Below are 21,160 nucleotides of genomic sequence, written 5' to 3'. Positions count from 1 at the left end.
CCTCTCTCCGCTTAGGTTCTCCAGACCATCATTACAACCTCTCCTGCCTGTGGGTCTCCCTGTCATTCGTGACAAAGCCCCCGCTTGGATCCGACCCTCCACCCAACCCTGCAGAAATGATCTTGGAGAAAAACACAAGAACACGAGGACTAGCCTCACTTTAAATCCACGACCACTAATTGCAGTGGGCCCTTAGCATCGCCCAGTTGCCTGATGACATCTCTCTAGTCTGTTCGCTCCCCCACCCTGAAAAGATGAAATTATTTCTTACTTTCTTCTCAAACTCCCCTTTCCACCCAACTTCCCCTCCCCACTCATGACCCGGCCTCCTATTTCACCAAGAAAACCAAAGGATTCAGAAGAGAATCCCCTACCTTCCCGCCACATCTACGCATCTGCTGGTATTTGTGTCAAAAGCAAACCTCTATACACGTGGGGTCTGCACTAGACCCCACTCCATCTCTCCAACCCAGGAACCTTGCTCCCAGAACTCCCCACTCTGCTCACTGCTCGTTTCAGAAAATAAACATGCTACAGTATTCCCCCGCCCCACTCTCCAAACAACAGGTTTCCCTTGATTTTTGTATTAGTCTGTTGGGGCTGCCATGACCAAAACCCGCAGACTGTGGGGCTCAAACAACAGAAATTTCTTTCTCCCATTTCTGGAGGCTGGAAGTCCAAGATGGAGGCCCTTCTCCCTGGCTTGCAGATGACTGCTGCCTTGCCTCCATGCAGATACGTACATCCCTCATGTCTCTTTCTCTTCTTATAAGGACACCGGTCCTACTGAATTAGGGCCTGTATTTCTCACCCCATTTGACCTCAGTTATTTCCTTAAAGGCCCTGTCCCCAAATACTGTCACACTGGGGATTAGGGCTTCAACCTATGAATGGCGGGGGGGGGGACAAAATTCAGTCCATCAAATCTTTCATTACCCTGACAACCGCTCCATTTTTCTGCTTCCCTTTTTAAAAACCTTGAAAATAATTGTTGTTTGCTATCCCTGCTTGTCCTTGCACCCTCTCTTAGATCTAACCCAGTCAGCCCTTCTTCCTCACCACTCCACTGAAAACACTTATCAAGGTCCCCAGTAATGTCCACATTATGGAATCCAATGATCAGTTCCCAATGTTTCCGTCAACAGCATTTAACACAGCTGATCACTTTCCCCTCCTTGAAACGTTCTCTTCCCTTGGTTCCCGTGACATCATTCTCCTTAATCGTCCATCTCACTGACTTTCCCTGACTTTTCATCTTTGCTAGTTCCTCCTCGTCTCCCCAAGCCCTACACATTGGACAGCCCAAAGGATCCGTTCTTGCATTTCCACTTCTTCCCCCTCCCTTGGCTATCTCATCCCCTCCTGACCTGCTAAATACCATTTAGACACTGGTAACTCCTACGTTTATCTCCTCCAAATTCCAAAGGATTATATCCAGTGGCTCACCCCCTCTACTTGGATGTATCACAGGCACCTCAAATTCCAGATGTCCACAGCAGAACCCCTAGTTTCCAGTTCTCACTTCCCACCTGCCTACACTGCCAACCTGCTTCTCCTGCAGTCTGTTCTGCCTCTTTAAAAGGAAAGCCCCAATCCATTCTTACAGGCGGTAGAGCCCATGGCCCTGCAAACATGCTTGACTCCCCTCTCGAGCACCATATCCAATCCATGGGCGAGTCCTTTCGGCTGTCCCTTCAAAATACACCTGCAGAGCACTGCTACTGTCCTGGTGTAAGACACCAAGATTCCTCCCCTGCCTTCCTCCCCTACTCATCTCCCTGCTTTCAACCCCCATCCCCTCCTGGGGCCTGTTCTCCCCTCAGGAGTCAGAGGGGTCCTTCTGAAATACCTCGGATTATGTCACTCTTCTGCTCAACACCCGCCAATGGCCTCCCATCTTACTCAGAACAAAGCCAGCGTTTACAGCGGCCTCTAAGAGCCTGCACCCCAGCTCCCTGCTCTTGTCTCATTTCCTACCCCCATCCTTCCGTCACTCTATTCCAGCCAGACCCACCTGCCCCGGGCTCCCCAAACTCTCCAAGTAGTCTGTCTAGCAGCCTTTACAATCACTGCCCCTCCATCTGGAGTGCTCTTCTCACAGATGCTTAACGATTCACTCTCTTTCTCCTCAGGTTTCTGCTCCTGTGTCAAACATCGCATCGGAGCAGTCTCTAGCTACCTTGGATAAGATAGCATCTCCCCACCCCAGGACTCTGTATCACCCTTATTCGGCTTCCTCACCACCTCACACACATACTCTACTTGTTTAATGTCTGTTCTCTCATATGACACTTGGCTCTGTGAAGACAGGGACTTGACATTATCGATTATATTGTCCCCATGTAGGACAGTTCCTGGCACACAGGAGAGGCTTAATCATTTTGTTGAATAAATAAAGGTATCATTTGGTACACGTTTTAGTTTGGATCTCCTTGGTATCTGTTTCTACAAGCCACACTGCCCTTCCCCCAAACTCCAATATTTGTCATGTCACCAAATCCCACTTGGAAAAAAAATCGCAGCCTTCTCTCAAACCTGCTCTATAAATTATATGCACCTTAGGAACCAGCCTTGAATTTTCCAATTACCTCAGACATCCAGGGAATAGCTTTGCCATGAAGAAGCCTGTTGTATTACATCATTTTTCCCTGTGTGTCTTTTAATGAATCAGATTTCAGAACTCGGGATAAAAAGCTTACCATTTATTTCAGTTGGGAAAAGGGTTTGGTAATTGTATAACTCTACTATAGATGAAATTACATTGCAACAGAAATTTTCTAGGAGACGTCCAGGTTCTGGCAAGTGCCCTCGCCTTTAAGCAATATTAATAGTAACAATTCTGAAACAAATAGCATGACAGTTTGTGTGGGAGGTGGGGGGGGGGGGGGTGGCCTGTTCATTGGCCTGCGATACAATGGAGTCTAAACTCAATTCAGTTGCCCTGCCAGCAAAGTTAAGAGTAATCTGCAGAGCCCAAGATCCCCAAGGTGAGGAAAAAACGAAGTCTGAGGGTTTAGGAATTGTCCCCAGTGTAACAAAGTGCTTCAGAAATCACTCTGGAGTTGTGAGCGCTGAAGCATCAACCAGGTGCAGCGTTATGATGTAAATTTGATCTGTGGTTTACTGGTAAGTAAAACGAGGGCCTCTGTTCCTTGGGACGCCGTAACAGGATAAACACGTTGGCTGCCTTAGATCATAAACACACACGTATACATGTCAGCCCACCCACTCCAATCTCTAAAAAGCAACCGTCACTCAGCTTTCCTGCAGAGGATGTATCCCTGCCAAGTTTGTCTCAAGAGGTGGTTGGGTAAAGCGAATGCCAACTGACGCAGAATACAGAAAGAGGCATTTCACTCGGCCTTGTTAGCACCCACGTATGGATTTCAATTCCGTCATCACTTCCCTAGGCTTCCCTGACCGGTTCCTGTCCTAGCTCCTTGCTCTAAGCCCTCCCAGCTACCACCGCTCTCCACTGCACACCACTGTCCATTCACAGCCGTATGTGATGTGATTAATGCCCGCCTCCCCTGTGAGACTGTAAGCCTCAGGGAGGACAGGGACTGTGTTGGCTTTTGCTTGCCCTTTTACTTTCAATGCCCGGCAGTGCCTGGCACATTTCACGTATATTTTTGAATGTATGAAGGACTTAGCAGTGGAAATAGTCTCCCCATCCTACCTTTTATACCTAATCTCTACCTACACTCAGATTAGCTAAGGATTCTGGGTAAAAAAGGACTCAAGCTAGTAAAGAGGTCATGTGACTGCAGGTCTGTCTCCCCTGTTTGCCCCCGAGGGGCCAGGCCCTAGGGGCCATTTCCTTCTCCATCCTGACCGATGGACTCTTGTGGCACTTTGTGCTATAAGGGATCCTAATTTCATGTTTATTTCTGCAAACATTTTCTTCTAGGTTACATGCTTAGGAATTCCAAGTTCTCATTATCATTCTTTGTGCCTGCAGCTATGCTTTTTACATTCCTCCTGCTTTTTCTCAGCGCTAGATGCTAGATGGCAAATAGCAGTGCAATACCCCACTTTGTAAACCCAATTCTCTCAAGGCATCATGGTCAACATCAAGATTCCAGACAACCGCAGAGGTCATACGGAACACCGGTGACTCCATGATTGTCCTATTAGTAGGGAAGAATCTGGCTTCGCCTTTGAGCCTTGGTGCAGGCCACTTCATCGGGCAAGAGAGAGAATCAGAGAGTAAACAAGTCAGTGTTCGTGTATAGCAATTCTAAGTCACACACACGAAACTGCTAGGGAAAAGGGTCATATTCCACAAAGATATCATCCTACCTATTGCTGGTCATAACGACTGCGTGGCAACAGGAGCTCTTGGTGGGATCTTCAGAGTCGTTGGTGGGATTTTTAAAGGGTTCAGGATTCCGTCCAGTCATGGCATGTGCAATGCCCCCTTTTAAGATCAACGCTGCTAAAGAGAAGTCAAACTGTAAAGCTCCCATCAAGTCACATCTGTCACATAAGAAATACCTTGTAAGTTGGGTGCTCAGCAGTGTTGCCCTTTGGTGACAGATACTCACCATCTGGCTTTCAGCTGCACCCATGCTCCTGTTTTACTCTCACTCCCAGACCTGGTCCCACAGCGGTAACACTAGCACTTGTACGACACTTCCACGGTGTACAAAGCATTTAGTACATCGTTCTGTCCTTGCCCGAGTCCAGTAAGGTAGGCAGGCAGCCGTAAGAAGATAATCTGGCAGTAAAGGTGTCACATACGGAAGTCTGGTTGACACCGGCAGAACCCCAATTCGATCACTAGTATGGGATGCTGCCTGTTGCTAGAGGGTGTAGAGGCCCATCATGTCATGCCCAGGCCTTAAGAAACTGACTCACAGTGACTAAAATCAATGTGGACCCGAGAGACACCAGAATGCTACTTAACATTAATCACAAGAAGTTTCTACTCCAGGACTAGGATGTAAGAATGCATGGTTTGGGGGGCACCCAGGGGGCTCAGTTGGTTAAGCATCCGACTTTGGCTCAGGCCACGGTCTCATGCTTCATGGGTTTGAGCCTTGGGTCAGGCTGTGCTGACAGTTCAGAGCCTGGAGCCTGCTTTGGGTTCTGTCGGTCTCTCTGCCCCTCCCCCACTTATGCTCTGTGTCTCTCAAAAATAAATAAATATTAAAAAAAAAAAAAAGAATGCATGGTTTGGTATATTCCATCCCATTGAAACAACATTCCAACTTTTTCTGTGTCTACTTCATGCCAATAGCATCTCACTAGTATAGGAATACTTACCCAGGACATAATTATATGGCTTTGCTAGCTTAGAATCACAAGGAACACTACAGAAACTGGTTAAGGTATCAGACGGGATCTTACAGATTACATGTCAGCGGGCTCTGAATACCTGAAGATTGTATGTTATAATCCCTGCATCCACCTCCAAACTAAAACAAAAATGCTTGGCCCTTGGGGTGCCTGGGCAGCTCAGTCAAATGTCTGACTCTTCATTTTGGCTCAGGTCACAATCTCATGGTTCGTGAGATCGAGCCCTGCGTCAGGATCTACACTGTCAGCCTGCTTGGGATTCTCTCTCCCTCCCTGTCTCTCTACCCGTGTACCCAGCTCATGCCTGTGCACACGCTCCCTCTCAAATGCGTAAACCTCAAAGCTAACAGTGCCTCTGTCCTAAACAGTACTTGGAATGCATAGTGTTCCTCTAACAGGCCTTCACACTGACACGACTGCCTTCCATTTAGTCAGATGGGTTACAGCGTATGTATTAGTTACTAAATTCCCAGTGGCGCATAATGAGATGTTAATCCATACACCTTACAGATGACAGAGCTGAGGCGCCCAAGGAATCCGTAAATGGCCTAATATCAGACAATCAGCAGAGAGAGGAGCGGGGCTCTATGCATTCTCGCCAGCCTGGGAGCCATTGTTACTGGGGACTGTATCTTTGCCTCGGTGTGTTGAACTTTTAACAAAACCTGCAAGAAAGGGCAATCTTACTTCCTTCATTTCCTGATCTCATCAGGGACCTCACTTTAGTTGCTGAGTTCTGAAAATAATACTCACCTTACAAACGGGGCAACCAAAGTGCAGAGAAGTTAATGATCTTGTACAAGGTTTATGCCCCCAGCTAAGACGAACCTCGAACTTGACTCAAGACTAAGTTCTACACCAGAACGCTTCCTACCAGGCCGTGCTGTTTTTGCCTTTGTAGGCTTTTAGTCCTTGTCCTCAGCACCCTTGCTTACTCAGGCTCAGGTGCCTTGGTCCATACTGTGGCTGGGTCAACAAAGGGCTTCATCTCCTAACTCTAATTTAAATGAGGGCAATAGTTCTATCTAGGACAACCACAACCCTTTCTAGCAGAAATTACCAGATGTGTTTTGGAAATGATTGCTAATGGGAAGAAGGAAACATGGACAGTCTCTCCAAGTATACAAGTATCACAAGTTTGTGCTAGATTACTCACTGCTATATGAACAACCCCAAAATCTCAGTGGCTTAAAAAAATACTATCTTCTGATCCTGTGACAATCCAGTGTGGGTGAGCAGGGGTGAGGGGTGGGGCACACATGGGGAAGACTTTGTTCCATTGAGGAAGTGACACTTGCTAGTCTGCCGAAAGGGTCCATGGGCCAGAAGTAGGATAAGAATCCCTGACCCAGAGGCTTCTCTAGGACTCTGTAGGTGTCCATCAGTTCCTTGCATCTGGTGGGCCGATGAGGGAAGAAACAGCTTGATGAGTCATTGAAGCTTGAGAGGGAGGTAAGAAATGACCCACATCACTTCTCTCCTCATTCCATTGTCTAGAACTCAGTAATACGGGCCCATGTGACTGCAGTGAAGACTGGGAAATGTGGTCTCTCTGGGTGTCCGGGAAGAAGAGGCTGAGTGAGCACACAGCATTATCTTTGCTACAGTGTCGGGCACACATTTATCGGGTTAAACCAACCGTCATACAAATACTAAAGGATATGATGGCAGAAATACTAACATGATCTAATACTAAGTGAGACTGTGATACAAAGTGCTCCAAATATTGTAAATCTGTAAAAATGCAAACACAGGCATACCTCGGATATTGCCGATTCAGTTCCAGACGCCACAGTACAGCAAATATCACAGTAAAGTGAGTCAGACGAATTTCTTGGTTTCCCAGTGCATATAAAAATTATATTTACGCCATACTGTAGTCTGTTACATGTGCAACAGTATGTCTAAACAACATATATATTATATGTTAATTTAAAAATCTTTTATTGCTAAAAATGCTATCATCTGAACTTTCAGCGAGTCGGTGGAGGGTCTTGCCTTGACATGGATCATGGTGTTGGCTGTGGCAACCTCTTAAGACAACAGTGAAATCTGTCGTAACTCACAAACAATTTGTCTGTAGCTTGTGATGCAGTGTGACCGCATCTTACCCACCGTAGGACTTCTTTCAGACTTGGAGTCCATCCTCTCAAACCCTGCTGATTTATCAAGTAAGTTTCTGGACTATTCTAAATCCTGTATTGTCATTTCGACAGTCTGCACAGCATCCTTACCAGGAGCAGATTCTATCTCAAGAAACCACTGTCTTTGCTCATCCATCAGAAGCAGCTCCTCATCTGTTCAAGTTTGATCATGAGATCCCAGCCATGCAAATATAACGAAAAGCCTGAAACATTGTTACCGAACTGTGATGCAGACAGGAAGTAAGCAAATGCTGTTGCCAAGAAATGCAGTATCCACAAGGCGCCATGAAGGGAGGTCTGCCTGTACTGTAAAAAACGACACATAGCAGGGACGCCTGGGTGGCTCAGTCGGTTGAGCGTCCGACCTCCGCTCAGGTCATGATCTCGTGGTCTGTGGGTTCGAGCCCCACATCGGGCTCTGTGCCGACAGCTCAGAGCCTGAAGCCTGCTTCGGGTTCTGTGTCTCCTTCTCTCTCTGCACCTCCCCTGCTTGCACGTGCTCACTCTCTCTCTCAAAAATACATAAACGTTAAAAAAAAAACCACACACACACATAGTCCATTTTATTTCACAAGTAGCACATGATATCACAGTGACAGGAAACAGTGGAACAGCACTAGGTGAAACGATACCAAATACTGAATGCTGTGATGATGCCCATAACAGACACCTGCTCACGTACGAGGCACCTCCTTGGTCTCACGCCTGTGAGGGAGAACTGTTTGGTGGAGACAGCTACAGAGGCATGGCCGCGGGGTCCACTCTCTGCTCCGCCCAGGGACATGTTAAAAGGAGCAGCCTCACTGGCGGGAGAGGGACAGATGGCACGGAGCTGGGACACAGCTCCCCTGAGCTGAGAAGAGAAAGGCAACAGACGGCATTTTGAGCTTTTACTGAAGCTTTCCTACAACTGTCCTGGCGTTGTTTTCCAAAATTCTTGAACTCTCAGGCATTGTCTTTTTTCTGAAGTAGTTCATTAGTTTCTCTGTCACTCTTAAATAAGTCGATTGATTAACCTGACTCACCAATTAGTTAACATGGTAACTGAGGCTCGATGACGCCTCCTTCCAGGGAGGGCCTAGGGCCAAGGAGGGCTCGGAGGGTCACGTGTAGGTCGCTCTCCCAGATCCTAACACAAACCAACAGCAGCACTACCCTGAGCCCGGTAAACAGGAAGTTAGATGCCAAACAGGACTTTGAGGTCAGCCAACGTGAGCTTCTTGACAGATTTTCCAGATCCTGATAGAACCTGTTTGGCCAAAGTTTTCTTTTTTTCTTGAAGGTGTAAGATCTTCTCTTCCACTGTTCCCTCACAAATAAACCTAAAAAAATAGATATGTAACAAACACCCAAAACAGCATATTTAATATAACACGTTCAAACTTCTACTCAAGGCTTTAGTTTTTAAGATTGCTTCCTTTAAGTCTTCTCAGGTTTAGTTAAAAACTCCACGCTTAGAAGACCCAAACAACCTTGACTAAGTATATGCCCATTTAAAATGATGTGACGTAAATTATTTTGCGTTTCTTTCTGAAGCTGAGGTAACTGAAAAAATGCCAAAATAAGCCAAAGATATCTCCATCCAAAACTGTAGAGATCAGCTTCTACCCAAAAAGCTCAATCTTGATCAAGTCAGAAGGCCTTAAAGCTTATCAAATTTCTGCTAGGTGTATGTGTGCTGGTGTGAGTACAGTGTCCCATTTCTTGGCTAATTCACACCGAACACAGGCTGTACAACCTGAAGAAATGCCACTGTTGTCATTCACTCGTTCGACACGCACTGATTCGGCATTTACAACATGCCAGGTGTGTAGGAATGGAGGGATGGGTATCTTGTGCTCTCAAAGAGCACACAAAGAAGAGAGACCTGAAAATAAACACAAGGCAGCTGGAAAGTGCTACAGAAATGTGTCCAGTGTGCACAAAGAGTAGAACATGGCGTGTCGGAGAAAGAGCAGGCTGTCCAGTCTGGCCAGGGCAAAAGTCAAAAGGACTCCGCCATGTTGTACCGCAATGGCAAAAGCTCAAGAGGATGGCAGGGACCACTTCGTGAGCGGCTTTGCGTGTCACGCTAAGAAATTTAGATTTGGAAGAGGGTAGTGGCAGTGTGGAGGGAAAGGAAGGGATGGTTATAACAGACATTTAGAAAATGAAATTAATGGACTTGGTATGTGAAGAGAAAAAAGGGAGGAACATAGTCTGTGGCTCCAGAATTGGATATTCACAAGGACAAGGAATTCAGAAGCATCAAGAGACATGAGGCTACGGTATCCCATTTCCGTCTGCGACATTCTGAGTGCCTGGAACACGTCACAGTACTTGCTACACAGTGAGTGCTCAACGGGTATTAGTTTTGGGAGTTAAATGAGACGAAAGCATGAGTGAATGAGTAGGTGCACACTCAGACTCAGACGTTTAGCACGGATTTGGGTATCTAGGTCTGATGTGTCGGAGAGCTTGGGAACGAGGACACAGACTGTGGGCTCCCTGGAGTAGACAGGATTATCGATGGAGGTGCATACAGGGTGAAGAGAGAGCTAACGACAGGGAAAGCAGCATGTCGCTGTGTATGGCAGATTGTGGAATTCACTGATGGCCCTGACACGCACACATATACCTTGTACAGCACACAAGAATTTTTTGGCGTTATTTTTGCAAACAAGATTTTTTGGGGTATTATTCTTTTAAGAACTCTTACGTTCTTTTCCACATGTCTGAAAGTATGTCAAAATAAAAGTTAAAAGCAAGAACTAAATAAATAAAGGGTGAGGAGGAGGATGCTCTCCCTAGCCTAATATGCAATCTTGCAGGGACCAACCCCAAGGGTACCCCCATATTGCTTGTGTTCCCTTCCGGACTGTGGGTACGAGGGAGGCCGTGCCTCACGGGCATCGTTAGTCAGGCACTCACCAAATACTTTACGTTCTATGAAAACACTGCCCAAGAAAGACTTTCACAAAAGTAAAGCTTGGGAAGGGGCCTAGGTCCCGGGAGGCCTTGACTTACTTGTGCACGACAACGTCTTTCTGCTGCCCTACTCGGTAAATTCGGTCACAAGCCTGGTCTTCGAGTGATGGATTCCTGTTAGAAAAGAGGCAAAGCTCAGAGGTGCTGTCGCCCTGGGCTGGATGGGCAAGTGCCCTGGGGAGATCCAGCCTGCAGCTGCTTCCGGAGAGTTCCGGAGCTACAGACGGTGATCACATTTTTAAAGGGTTGAGAAAAGCCCATAGAGAAGAACAAAGGACAGAGACTTATGTAGCCCACAAAGCCTAAAACAGTTACCATCGGGCCTAAAATATCTGCAGAGCAAGTTTGCAAATCCCTTGACCTATGCTATGCTGCCCTCAGGAAGATTAGCTTCGAATATCTTCTCGCCCTCGAATGAGAAGCTCGGGTCAGTGTGCCGACAGAAACCCCACACCACCATCAGCTGACAACAGTTAAGTAACACAGGGGACGCCAATGCTCAATTTCGATCACTAACTAGCTGGAACCTCAACTTCAGATTGCTACCCGGGAACGTGAGGGCTGCCTAATGATCTTGAACACCGTTTTTAACTTTCATATCCTAAGATTCAACTAAGGGAACTTAATTTCTTGTCTTCTTTATAGATTCTCACTATCAACTTCAAGCTAGTTTCTCATCTTTCCTCTTTGAAATCTTGGACAAGATTTCTCCATTTCAAAACACAGCCATGTATGTATTTACGTATGTACTCAAGATTTTATTTTTAGCGGCCCCTGGGTGGCTCAGTCGGCTAGGGGTCTGACTCTTGATTTTGGCTCAGGTCACGATCCCAGAATCATGGGATCAAGCCCTGCGTGGGGCTCCGTGCTCAGCATGGGGCCTGCTTAGGATTCTTTCTCTCTCTTCCTCAGCCCCTCTCCCTCACTTGCTCTCACTCACTCTCTAAAAAAAAAAAAAAAAAAAAAAAAAAAAAATTTAATACATTTTATTTTTAAGTACTCTCCACACCCACTGTGGGGTTCGAACTCATGACCCTGAGATCAAGAGTCGCACACTCCACCGACTGAGCCAGCCAGGCGCCCCCAGAAATCAGCATTTAACTCCCACTCTGCTTTCCTCCCTCACATGTATCAGGGAGTCCCAAATAAGACCAAAACACATTCTCCCAGAAGATGATAACAGGTTGGACTGTTTGCGCCAATCTGGGCCGCCTGGAGAATCAGACAAAAGCCCTATTTGGCATAATTGGAAAACCCCAAACTGAGACTAATTATGACATTTTCCTCCTACCAACACACAAACTCATTTATCTTATGTCTAGGAAATTTGCTGTTATGCTCTCAATGTTGATGCTACGTGCAAAACCAATGGCCTTGTGTTAAGTGTATTCCTAACATAATTAGAAAATTCCTTTTCCTTTTGCAGTAAAGCTGCTCCTTCTTTTTCAGGGTTGAAATTTCCTTGGACGTCAACAAATGTGTGTGAAATATGGTATTCTGAGGAGGTAAAACTGAGTGAGATAGCTCTTAGCCCTGAGAAAAAGCCCTCTTCCCAGTTTCCATGGAAACAGATGTCAGATTAACAATAAAGCGAATGCTATTTTAAGTAGTCATTTGAAGCCTTGCTTGCTCCGAAATTCAGGCCCATCAGCAGTCCTACACCCTGTTTAGCCCTGTACCTGTACACACCCATGCAGCGGAGGCATCTCCAGAATGCAAAAAGAGCATTCTCAACATAGGAAGTCAGGCCCCAACGCCCCTGTAGCCCCTAGATCCTCGTGCTATGCTGCTGACGATGCAAGGAGAATCCAGAATCATTACCAGTGCATATCCAGAAGAAAAAGATGGTTTCCTCCAATCAGGTTTAGGCCAACACCTCCAGCCGAGAGAGAGATTAGCATAACCTTCAAAAGAAAGCACAGCATTCCCTTTATATGGATTTGGCCTCCTACTACAGCTCTCCCTCTGTCTCAGGTTCAAGCCCAAGATCAATCCCTATCAAATTTCCTTCTGCTGGCCCAAAACTCTGAGATGTTATCTCCCATGCCTCACCTTTAAGAAAACTCACTTCGTATTTTTTTTGTGGGTCAACCTCAAAACACAAGGCATGCATGCCTGCCAAAATACACAAATACTACAGTTGAGAGCACTGGGGTGGCTGACGCAGCGGACTTTCCATTAACCAGATTCCGTCCATTCCCTGGGTCTCTGCACCCCGACGCCTGCCGCTGTGAATGCTCCTGCCCATCAGTCCACCAAAGTTTTCCGTGTTCTTGCTGTTACTTCGTTTCTCCCCACACTCCCTCTCGTCAAACCCCCACCTAACCTTCAAGGCCTGCCTCCTCCACAAAGATTCACTCGGTCCAACCAGTTCTGCTCCTCCTCTGCTTCTACAGCCCTCATATTTTATTCTCTTTAAAGGATTTGCACACTTTGATACATACGCCAATAAATGCCTCCTAAATTAACAGCATGTGGAGGGAGCAAGGCAATGAATGTTTTGATAGCTGAGCTGCTACACCGGAATGCTCTCTGTATATAACTGAGAATAATTTGCTCTCGACTACAGAGCTCTGATGTGACCAGCTCGTACCTGAGGGCCCCTGGAGCTGTTAAATGCCTCCACCAGGTCCATCCTCTGTTTGGGGCTGACGGAGCCATCGATGGTGGCGTAAGTCAGGCCGTGCCTCTTCAGGTGCAAGGCTACCACGTGCAGCATGCTGGTCCACTGGGAGACGATGACGCTGGAAGCAAGCGGAGAACAAAACATCAGCCCCAGGCAGAGAGGAAACAAATTCATCTGCAGGGCCTTCACGTCCCTGTTACTCTTAAGAGTCAGTTATCAAATGTGGATGAGGAAAGGCCTTCTGCTCCCTGGGGGGTAAAGGCACACGCTCAGGTCACATTGTAAGGTTATAATGCTGCTGGCTGTTTCCAGATCCAGGGTGCAATGTATCTCAAGCTAAAGGAGGTCAGAATAAAGTGGCGGCTAAGGACTGCAGCCTCCTAGCATTTGGGGGCCTAGAGCTCACCCAGAGATCTGTGGTCCTGCAGGAAAGGGATACAGGCCACCCTCCCTTTGCCAGCCACATCAACAAGATGCTGGGACATCTCTAGTCCCACCCCCCAGCCTCCGTGCTATATGTCTGTATCTATAACTACATCTATCTATAAATCTCTATCTCTATCTCTTTTTTAGAGGAAGAGAATTGTAAGCAGGTTCCACATGCAGCAAAAGACCCACGTGGAGCTCGATCTCACAACCCTGAGATCATGACCTCAGCTATCCAGGCACCCCATAGTTTTAAGTTTTTAAATCAAATTAGTCCATATACACAAATGCAGGTTTGTAACACACAGGTAAGGATAACAAATAACAAATGGGTCCATGCACCCAACTCAGAAAATTCCCAGCACTGTGGGGCTCCCTGATCCATGCCTCACCCCTGCCTTTCACATCTGTTACTCCCTTATTTTTCTTGAGATGTTTTCTTACCTTTTGAAAAGCATTTTAAAAAATATTTGTTTTTAAGAGAGAGTGTGTGTGAGCGAGCAAGCACAAGTTGGGGGGGGGGGGGCACAAGAGAGGGAGGGAGACGCAGAATCTGAGGCAGGCTCCAGGCTGACAGCACAGAGCCGGACACGGGGCTTGAACCCATAAACCGCAAGATCATGACCTGAGCCGAAGCTGGACACTCAACCAACCGACTGAGCCACCCAGGGCCCCAGCTTTTCTACCTCTTTAAAAAAAATGTTTATTTATGTACTTTGAGAGAGAGAGAGAGAGAGAGAGAGAGAGAGAGAGAGAGAGAGCATGCATGCGTGTGAGCAGGGAAAGGGGAGAAAGAGAAAGAGAGAGAGAGAGAGGGAGAGGATCCCAAGCAGGCTCCACACTGTCAGCGCAGAGCCTGACGTAGGGCTTGATCCCATGAACCATGAGATCATGACCTGAGTCAAAATCCAGAGTCAGATGCTTAACTGCCAGGGCCACCCAGACGCCCCCTATGGTTTTCTACTTTTAAACACTTCTCCAGGTGCTTAACTTACTCTGATCCTCTAGGGATTTCCTTCTGAATCAATGCCACAAATATGTAAACTAGAAATCATAGAGAATTTGTGCTCTAACTTCAGTGCTTTCTCCAGAGGATGATTTAAGGTCCTTGATTTATAAAAAGCTAACACTTAGAACTATCAGCAATGTCAAAGTTTCCTGATGAATTACAAACAATACTTGGATAACAAAAGAACACATTTACCTCTTTTGGGACCCTCCATTTCCTCGGATTGCCTCCAATTCCACCAACAGAGATGAAATCTGGGAAACGTTATTTAACACATGTAAGTTGCAGCAAATTCGCTTTTTTCCATCATCCCTCCCCTGAACTACTGAACTGGCCTCTCTGCCTCTGGTCGTACCCGACTCTAGGCCATTCTCCTCTCTGCAGCCAGGGGGCTCTTTCTAAAATGCTGGTTTGTCACTTTCCTCCCCTGAAGGCCTGCTCCATAGGTTGTTGAAGAGGAGGACCCGTCCAATCTGAGCAACACCTGTTAAGCTTCCGAAGAAGCTCTCTGGGTATTTCTCACCCCCCTCAGAGCACATGTGACTCCACATGGGTGCAGCTGGTAAGAACACGAGCGCGACTTGGGAGAGCCGCTGGGTTCACTCTTCCCGACTGCTAATGCGAATGACCTTTTGAAAGCCTGGAGGGCTGGAGTGCATCCCCAGGATGGTGGAGGAGGAAGAAAACCGGACCAGGAATCAGGAGACGAAGACAGCTCTTACTGTGCCATCACACAGCTGTACCCCTTTGGGACTCCTGGTGAAGGGCTTAGACTCGTCATCGTGAACAAGCAGCTGACTCAGACGGACCCTTCGGTGCCCTCAGGGCTCTGTCCCGTGCTGCTATTGTTAAAGAGGTCACCTCTAGACACCCCCACTCGCGAGGCTGCTTTCCTATCTGAACAAACACGCTGGGCAGGACCTGGGGCGCAGGACTGGACCATTGTGAATTCGTGGGGAGCAAAAAAAGCAGGCATATGAAACCCCTCGTGTCTTGGAGACTTGGGGCTGTGGAAAGTGCTCGGACTGCCACACAAACAAGCTGGCGAGAGGTCTCCCGAGAAAACTGTAGTGGGGGGGCCGGAGTCATGGTCCACGAGGTGGGGTCAAGTTCCAGCAACACTCTGCAGGAGTTTAGGTGTGTTCTACCCAAACTCCCTGCTCCACATGAAGCCTGAAGTGGCTTGAACCACTCTTAATGGGCTTGCACAAAGAAGTCTTGTGAATATATATCACCCGAGTATTAGATGAGGAGCACAGGCTATGAGGACTCTGAGTTCTAAGCCAAGAGCTCACTCTGAAGGTGCGAGGACATGAAGTCCGTCCACATATGGTGTTCTTCTTATGTTTTCTCCCACTTGCTGGTGGTCAAGACCTCAGTACATACTTTCAAAATTTAATTAAAATTAGTACTTGGGGCACCTGGGTGGCTCAGTCGGTTAAGTGTTCGACTTCGGCTCAGGTCATGATCTCGCGGTTTGTGAGTTTGAGTCCCGCATCGGGCTCTGTGCTGATGGCTCGGAGCCTGGAGCCTGCTTCGGATTCTGTGTCTCTTCCTCTCTCTCTCTGCCCCTCCCCTGCTCATGCTCTTTCTCTGTCTCTCAATAATAAATGTTAAAAAAAATTGTCTTTTAATTTAAAAAAAAAAAAAAAAAATTTTTTTAAATTTTTTTTAAATAGTTCTTAAGTAACACAATTCCCTTGGCAGTGACCTCATTTCTAGTTTTATATATATATATATATATATATATATATATATATATATGTATGTGTATATATACATACATACATACATATATACATACATGCATATATATAAAACTATTATTATTTTTAAAGCCTTGGAAAAGAGGCCGAGGCTGGGAATGGCAGCTTCGACAGCAGCCGCGAGGGAGACTCGCTCCACTCTCGGGGTGCACAGCCTCATGGCGGATGCCCCAAGCCAGCCAGCAGAAAGGCAGGACTCAGGTTACAGCACACCTCAGCCTCCCTCTACCGGAATGCTTCAGCCTTAGGAAGCTTTCATGAAAACGGAACAAAAACGATTAACCAAGATAGAAGGCTATTTAGGAAATAACACTCACAAGACGGATGCCTTTCAGTAAGCCCAAGCAACTGGCGCTCAGATGGATTACAGCAGTCTCCAGGGTCAACCCTTTGTGGTTGTCCCTTAAAGCTTTCCCGAAACAAACTGTTGGCTCACTTAGGCCTGGCCACTGGCGTAAACCTGAGAGGCAGCCTTCCCACGATCCGTGACTGAAAATCTGCCTTGCTGCTGCAGCTGGCCCAGGTCACCCTCTGAAAGCCTAGTTTTACTCGTGAAATAGAGTCAGAATTTAAGACTGGAGGCAGAGCTGCGCTAGCTAAAATCTAACAGTTCTACCCCTGAAATGCAAGAGCTGTACGTGTGTGGACCAACGTGCCCCTCGCACACACGAACCTGCGCGAGGAATCCCAGCTTCTCTACCAGAACAGAGGTGACCAAAGTACCTTGCTGCTTGCTCTTGTGTTCTCAAAGATCTCCGCCTTGAAACATTCACCATTAAGGGAAATGATGGGAGAAGGCTCCGCGTCACAGAGTTCGGACAACGTCAAGGCACTGAGCTGCTCTTCCAGAGAAAGGACCAGGCCCTCGCTTTTCAGTTCTGCCGGGTCCAGGGCCTGAGAAGAATACAGGAGACGGGAACTGGTGGTGCATAGTCGAGGCAGCAAGACAGGTTTTTTGCCAAGGCAGTGATGACCATCTAACATTTCACACAGCCAACTGTCTTCTAATTCATCATCAGTGTCTCCTCAGAGAAACCCTGCCCAGAATATAGTCTGGCAAGTTTGTTCACCAGATTAAACATAAATCAAATGATGGCACTTCTCAGAGAAATGCCAGATTCCACGACCATTCTCTTTTCCCCAGCGGAAGCAGTACAGTTAATTAAGCTGTTGTCATCAAAACACATTACTACAGCTCCTCAGAAAGAATAACACTCATCTTAATTATGGACGTGCCTCTATCAGATGTGAGGGCCACTTTTCCAATTATATAAATACTCGAGTTTTCACAACTAGCCTTAAAAGCCCCAATACCACCAGAAGGCAGAAAAGACTAGTAGCTAAATTGGCTTTATGGCATCCTCAAATACCAAAGTATTCATGGATGGTTTTCACAAAATGACATTTTCCATTCTAAAATAAAGTTCATTTACAAAAAGAACAGTAAAAGCTGTCTCACGGGGCGCCTGGGTGGCTCGGTCAGTTAAGTGCCCGACTCTTGATTTGGGCTCAGGTTGTGATCTCTGGGTTCGTGAGTTTGAGCCCCGTGCCATGCGCGGCACTGACAGTGCAGAGCCTGCTTGGGGTGTTCTCTCTCTCTGCCCCTCCCCTGTTTGTGCGGTCAAAATAAATAAACTTAAAAAAAAAAAAACAACAACAACAAAAAACCTGTTCTCAATACTAGGGGAATTATCTCAAAATCAGTGAAAAGTAAAATAAGTAAGACTTCTCTTTTCTGCCCCACCAAAACCCAAAAGCACCCCAAAACGCCATTTCCCTTGATCCAGCGGCTGGACCCCGGAACAGAAGAAATGGACTTCTCTGGCAGCCACTCTGGAGATGCACGCAAAGGGCTTTTCTTACCGACGTCAGCAGAGAAAGGTGACAGCAACATTGGCGGAGTCTCAGCAGCTGTGTCAACAGTACATGGGGGGTGCCAGACCGCTGTGAGTCCGCGGCCGCAGAGGCTCCAGGCCCACCGGACCCAAACTCCCGAGCCACTTCCACAAAGGAAAACAAACCACAAGAAACAGTGCAGGATTTAAAGCACAAATATGGGGAGGAATCGCCAACTCAAGGAGGCCATTGTGAACTTCTCTGATCTGAGATTCGGTAACACAGCTGTAACTGACTTCCCTACCAATTAAGCCAAATGAAACATGGGTTTTCTTTGCAGACCTACTTGCATTTTAATAAAGCGGATTTCAAAAGTAACTGAAAAGAAGTTTACATCACCAGGCCTGGTGCATGGAGGTCAGCTTGGGTTGGCTTGGTTTGAGGTTCCTAGCTAAGATCGACTCTCTCAGATCAAGAATTCATAGTGGCGCCTGGGGGCTTAGTCGGTTAAGGGTCTGACTTCGGCTCAGGTCACAATCTTGTGGTTCGTGGGTTCGAGCCTCTCATCGGGCTCTGTGCTGACAGCTCGGAGCCTGGAGCCTGCTTTGGATTCTGTGTCTCTCTCTCTCTGCCCCTCCCTCGCTCCCACTGTCTCTCTCTCTCTCAAAAATAAATGAACATTTAAAAAAAAGGAAAAAAAAAGGATGCATAATGTCCCGTCTCTAAATCCACATTTTCATTTCTTGTATGTATTTATGAGGGTCCCACTGCTTACCTTTATTGAATGGATTATCAGGGCTTCTTCCAGACTGGTTGCCTCCACTTTCGTGCCCTGCTTTGAGGTAGGATTGCAGAGCTGACCTGCCTCAGATCGAAAGAGAAAATGGACATATAATGTTTGCTACGACCAAAGACATTTACAATGGTCACTGCTTAACTGTGCTTGCGGTAGGACCCTGCAAAATTATAAAGGGGAGATCTGTTAGAATAAAGCCAGGCTCATGGCAAGTACTGGCCAAAGGTAATGAAAACTAATTATTTTAAAAGCCAAACCATTTTTTAAATGATTGATAAGGGTTAATAAACACACTAATATTATAGAACATTATGTTTAATGATAACTTACTACTAACTTCCAACACATTAATGTAACACTAACATTAATTAGTATTAGTTTATGTTTATTAATAAATACTATAATACTACATGAGTTTACAAAGAAAAAAAACATATTCACACTGGAAGTGAGAGGTACCCAGAGGGAGAGAGTAAATCTGGAATTTAGGGAAGGACAAGAGTTTTAGAGACAGCATAAAGAAGAGACGACAAGGATTACAGAGCAGTTTCTTTAAGTCCGATCAGATGCTGAGTAACAGGTCAAAGGTCAAAGGGATGTTCTTTCCCAATACGGCCCCATAGAACCAGATAGAACTGATGTACAGTGACCACACTGTAGGGCTTCTATGCAAGGAAGAAGCCCTTGCATAGGCTTCTAGTGCCTATGAAGAACATAGTGTGTATATGAGACAGAGGGGAGTCGGGGAGTGGGTGGTGAGAGAAAAAGGGAGAAAAAACAAACAGAGGAACACAGATATCCAAACTCATCGATAATAGCATAAATGCAGTTGGAGGAATCCTGTATTCCTCAAGCCTGGACTCACTCCCAAGCAGGGACAGGAATAACACAACAACAAATGTGAGGTGCTTCCTCACTGCACACACCTGGATCTTGCCAAAAGGACACTGTACACATTCTCTTCCTCTTCAGAGAGCTTTAATCGGTGCACCTGAAATTTCCGCTGGGGCAGCATCACCTGGAGGAGGAGAAAGCAGCCGGTGAAGTCAGACAAATGACCTGAGCATTAGAGAGTAAATCCCCACAGTGGACACTGGAAACCTAGTCAAAGCCTGGCCAGCACTTCCCCCTGTCCTAAATCAGGACTGCTGCGGGGCCCCCTCACAGGAAGACGGGACACTCAGAGACCCCCAGGAGCAAAGCAGATGGCTGGTCAAGCCAAGGCAGGGATACGGATACCCCCCCTTCCCGGGCCTCGCCCAGGGACGCATGAAAGTAAGATTACCAAGGGCTTGCCGGTGGGGTCCAGCTGGTCTTTTGTTCTCCTCAGCAAAAGGCTCTTGGTTAAAATACTTAACCGTTCTCCTCCTTTCTTTGAACCATTGTCAACCTGGCTCTTCCACAGTCGGATATCATCAAATGGTGAGCAACGGAGAAATCTGTTTTTGTTGGGGAAGAAGACAGAGAGTAGGAAGGAAGTATTGAAGGATAGTTCAAGGAGGAGAAAAGGGTCCAAGGAAACACATTAAGATGAGAAACAAATCAGGGGCGCCTGAGTGGTTCAGTCGGTTAAGCGTCTGACTTCAGCTCAGGTCATGATCTCACGGTCCATGAGTTCGAGCCCTGCATCGGGCTCTGTGCTGACAGCTCAGAGCCTGGAGCCTGTTTCAGATTCTGTGTCTCCCTCTTCTCTGACCCTACCCCGTTCATGCTCTATCTCTCTCTGTCTCAAAAATAAAAAAAATAAAACGTTAAAAAAGAAAAGATGAGAAACAAATCAGATTTTCTGTTACATCTGTCAATCATTTTTAACAGTGAATTTCATAGCAAAGCTCTGCCAGACATATCAAAAGGATCCAAGTCAGTAATAAAACCACATTATAAAATGTGAATTTTCCCATTAACATTGTCCGTATTGCTACAGCAAAACACGCAATCAGTAGATAGAATTTATTCCTAAAGCTTCAAAGGTTGACAGAGAAATTCCCTATCCTCTTGCAGGCGGACTTGAATTAAAGCAAGTACTTTAAAATCAGCATTCTTTTCTGTTTGCGTCGAATAAATAGTAGGCCTGACCCTAGGACATATGCTTTAAAGTGGAAAAAGCCCAGAACATTCACCGGACTGAAGAAAGAGGGTTTTGTTTCCTTTCATTTTAATCTGTCCTGTTATTTTTTCACACACAGGGGCTGGATGTCATCAAAGTCTTGTACCTGCCAATCAATCAACTGGTTATTTTCTCATGGATATTAATTCTTTTGTCCTTTAAAGGTTGTCAGGTTTGCCGTC

The 21,160-nt window shown here is 46.4% G+C and overlaps 1 protein-coding gene across 5 annotated transcripts in view; it reads right to left on the bottom strand.

The window, feature by feature from the left end:
* Positions 1-7,978: 7,978 nt before the first annotated feature.
* TTF2 (transcription termination factor 2) overlaps positions 7,979-21,160 on the bottom strand; it is a 41,239-nt gene continuing 28,057 nt past the window's right edge. For 2 of the 5 annotated variants that reach the window (XM_015066091.3, XM_027060807.2), the window contains 10 exons: positions 20,157-20,310; positions 19,798-19,889; positions 18,851-18,936; positions 18,103-18,239; positions 16,963-17,133; positions 14,669-14,727; positions 13,006-13,156; positions 12,234-12,316; positions 10,452-10,526; positions 7,979-8,767 (listed from right to left, as the gene is read on the bottom strand). In XM_015066091.3, the coding sequence (XP_014921577.1) occupies positions 8,623-8,767; positions 10,452-10,526; positions 12,234-12,316; positions 13,006-13,156; positions 14,669-14,727; positions 16,963-17,133; positions 18,103-18,239; positions 18,851-18,936; positions 19,798-19,889; positions 20,157-20,310 (1,153 nt within the window). In that variant the 3' untranslated portion in view covers positions 7,979-8,622. Of the gene's footprint in view, positions 8,768-10,451; positions 10,527-12,233; positions 12,317-13,005; positions 13,157-14,668; positions 14,728-16,962; positions 17,134-18,102; positions 18,240-18,850; positions 18,937-19,797; positions 19,890-20,156; positions 20,311-21,160 lie in introns of those variants that run through there. The other 3 variants (XM_027060806.2, XR_008295183.1, XR_008295182.1) reach the window with 3 other exon arrangements.

Source organism: Acinonyx jubatus, chromosome C1 (assembly GCF_027475565.1).
Source record: "Acinonyx jubatus isolate Ajub_Pintada_27869175 chromosome C1, VMU_Ajub_asm_v1.0, whole genome shotgun sequence".
NCBI classification, from domain to species: domain Eukaryota; kingdom Metazoa; phylum Chordata; class Mammalia; order Carnivora; family Felidae; genus Acinonyx; species Acinonyx jubatus.
The sequence above is the reverse complement of the archived record's forward strand: the minus strand, read 5'-3'. Positions and strand labels throughout refer to the sequence as shown.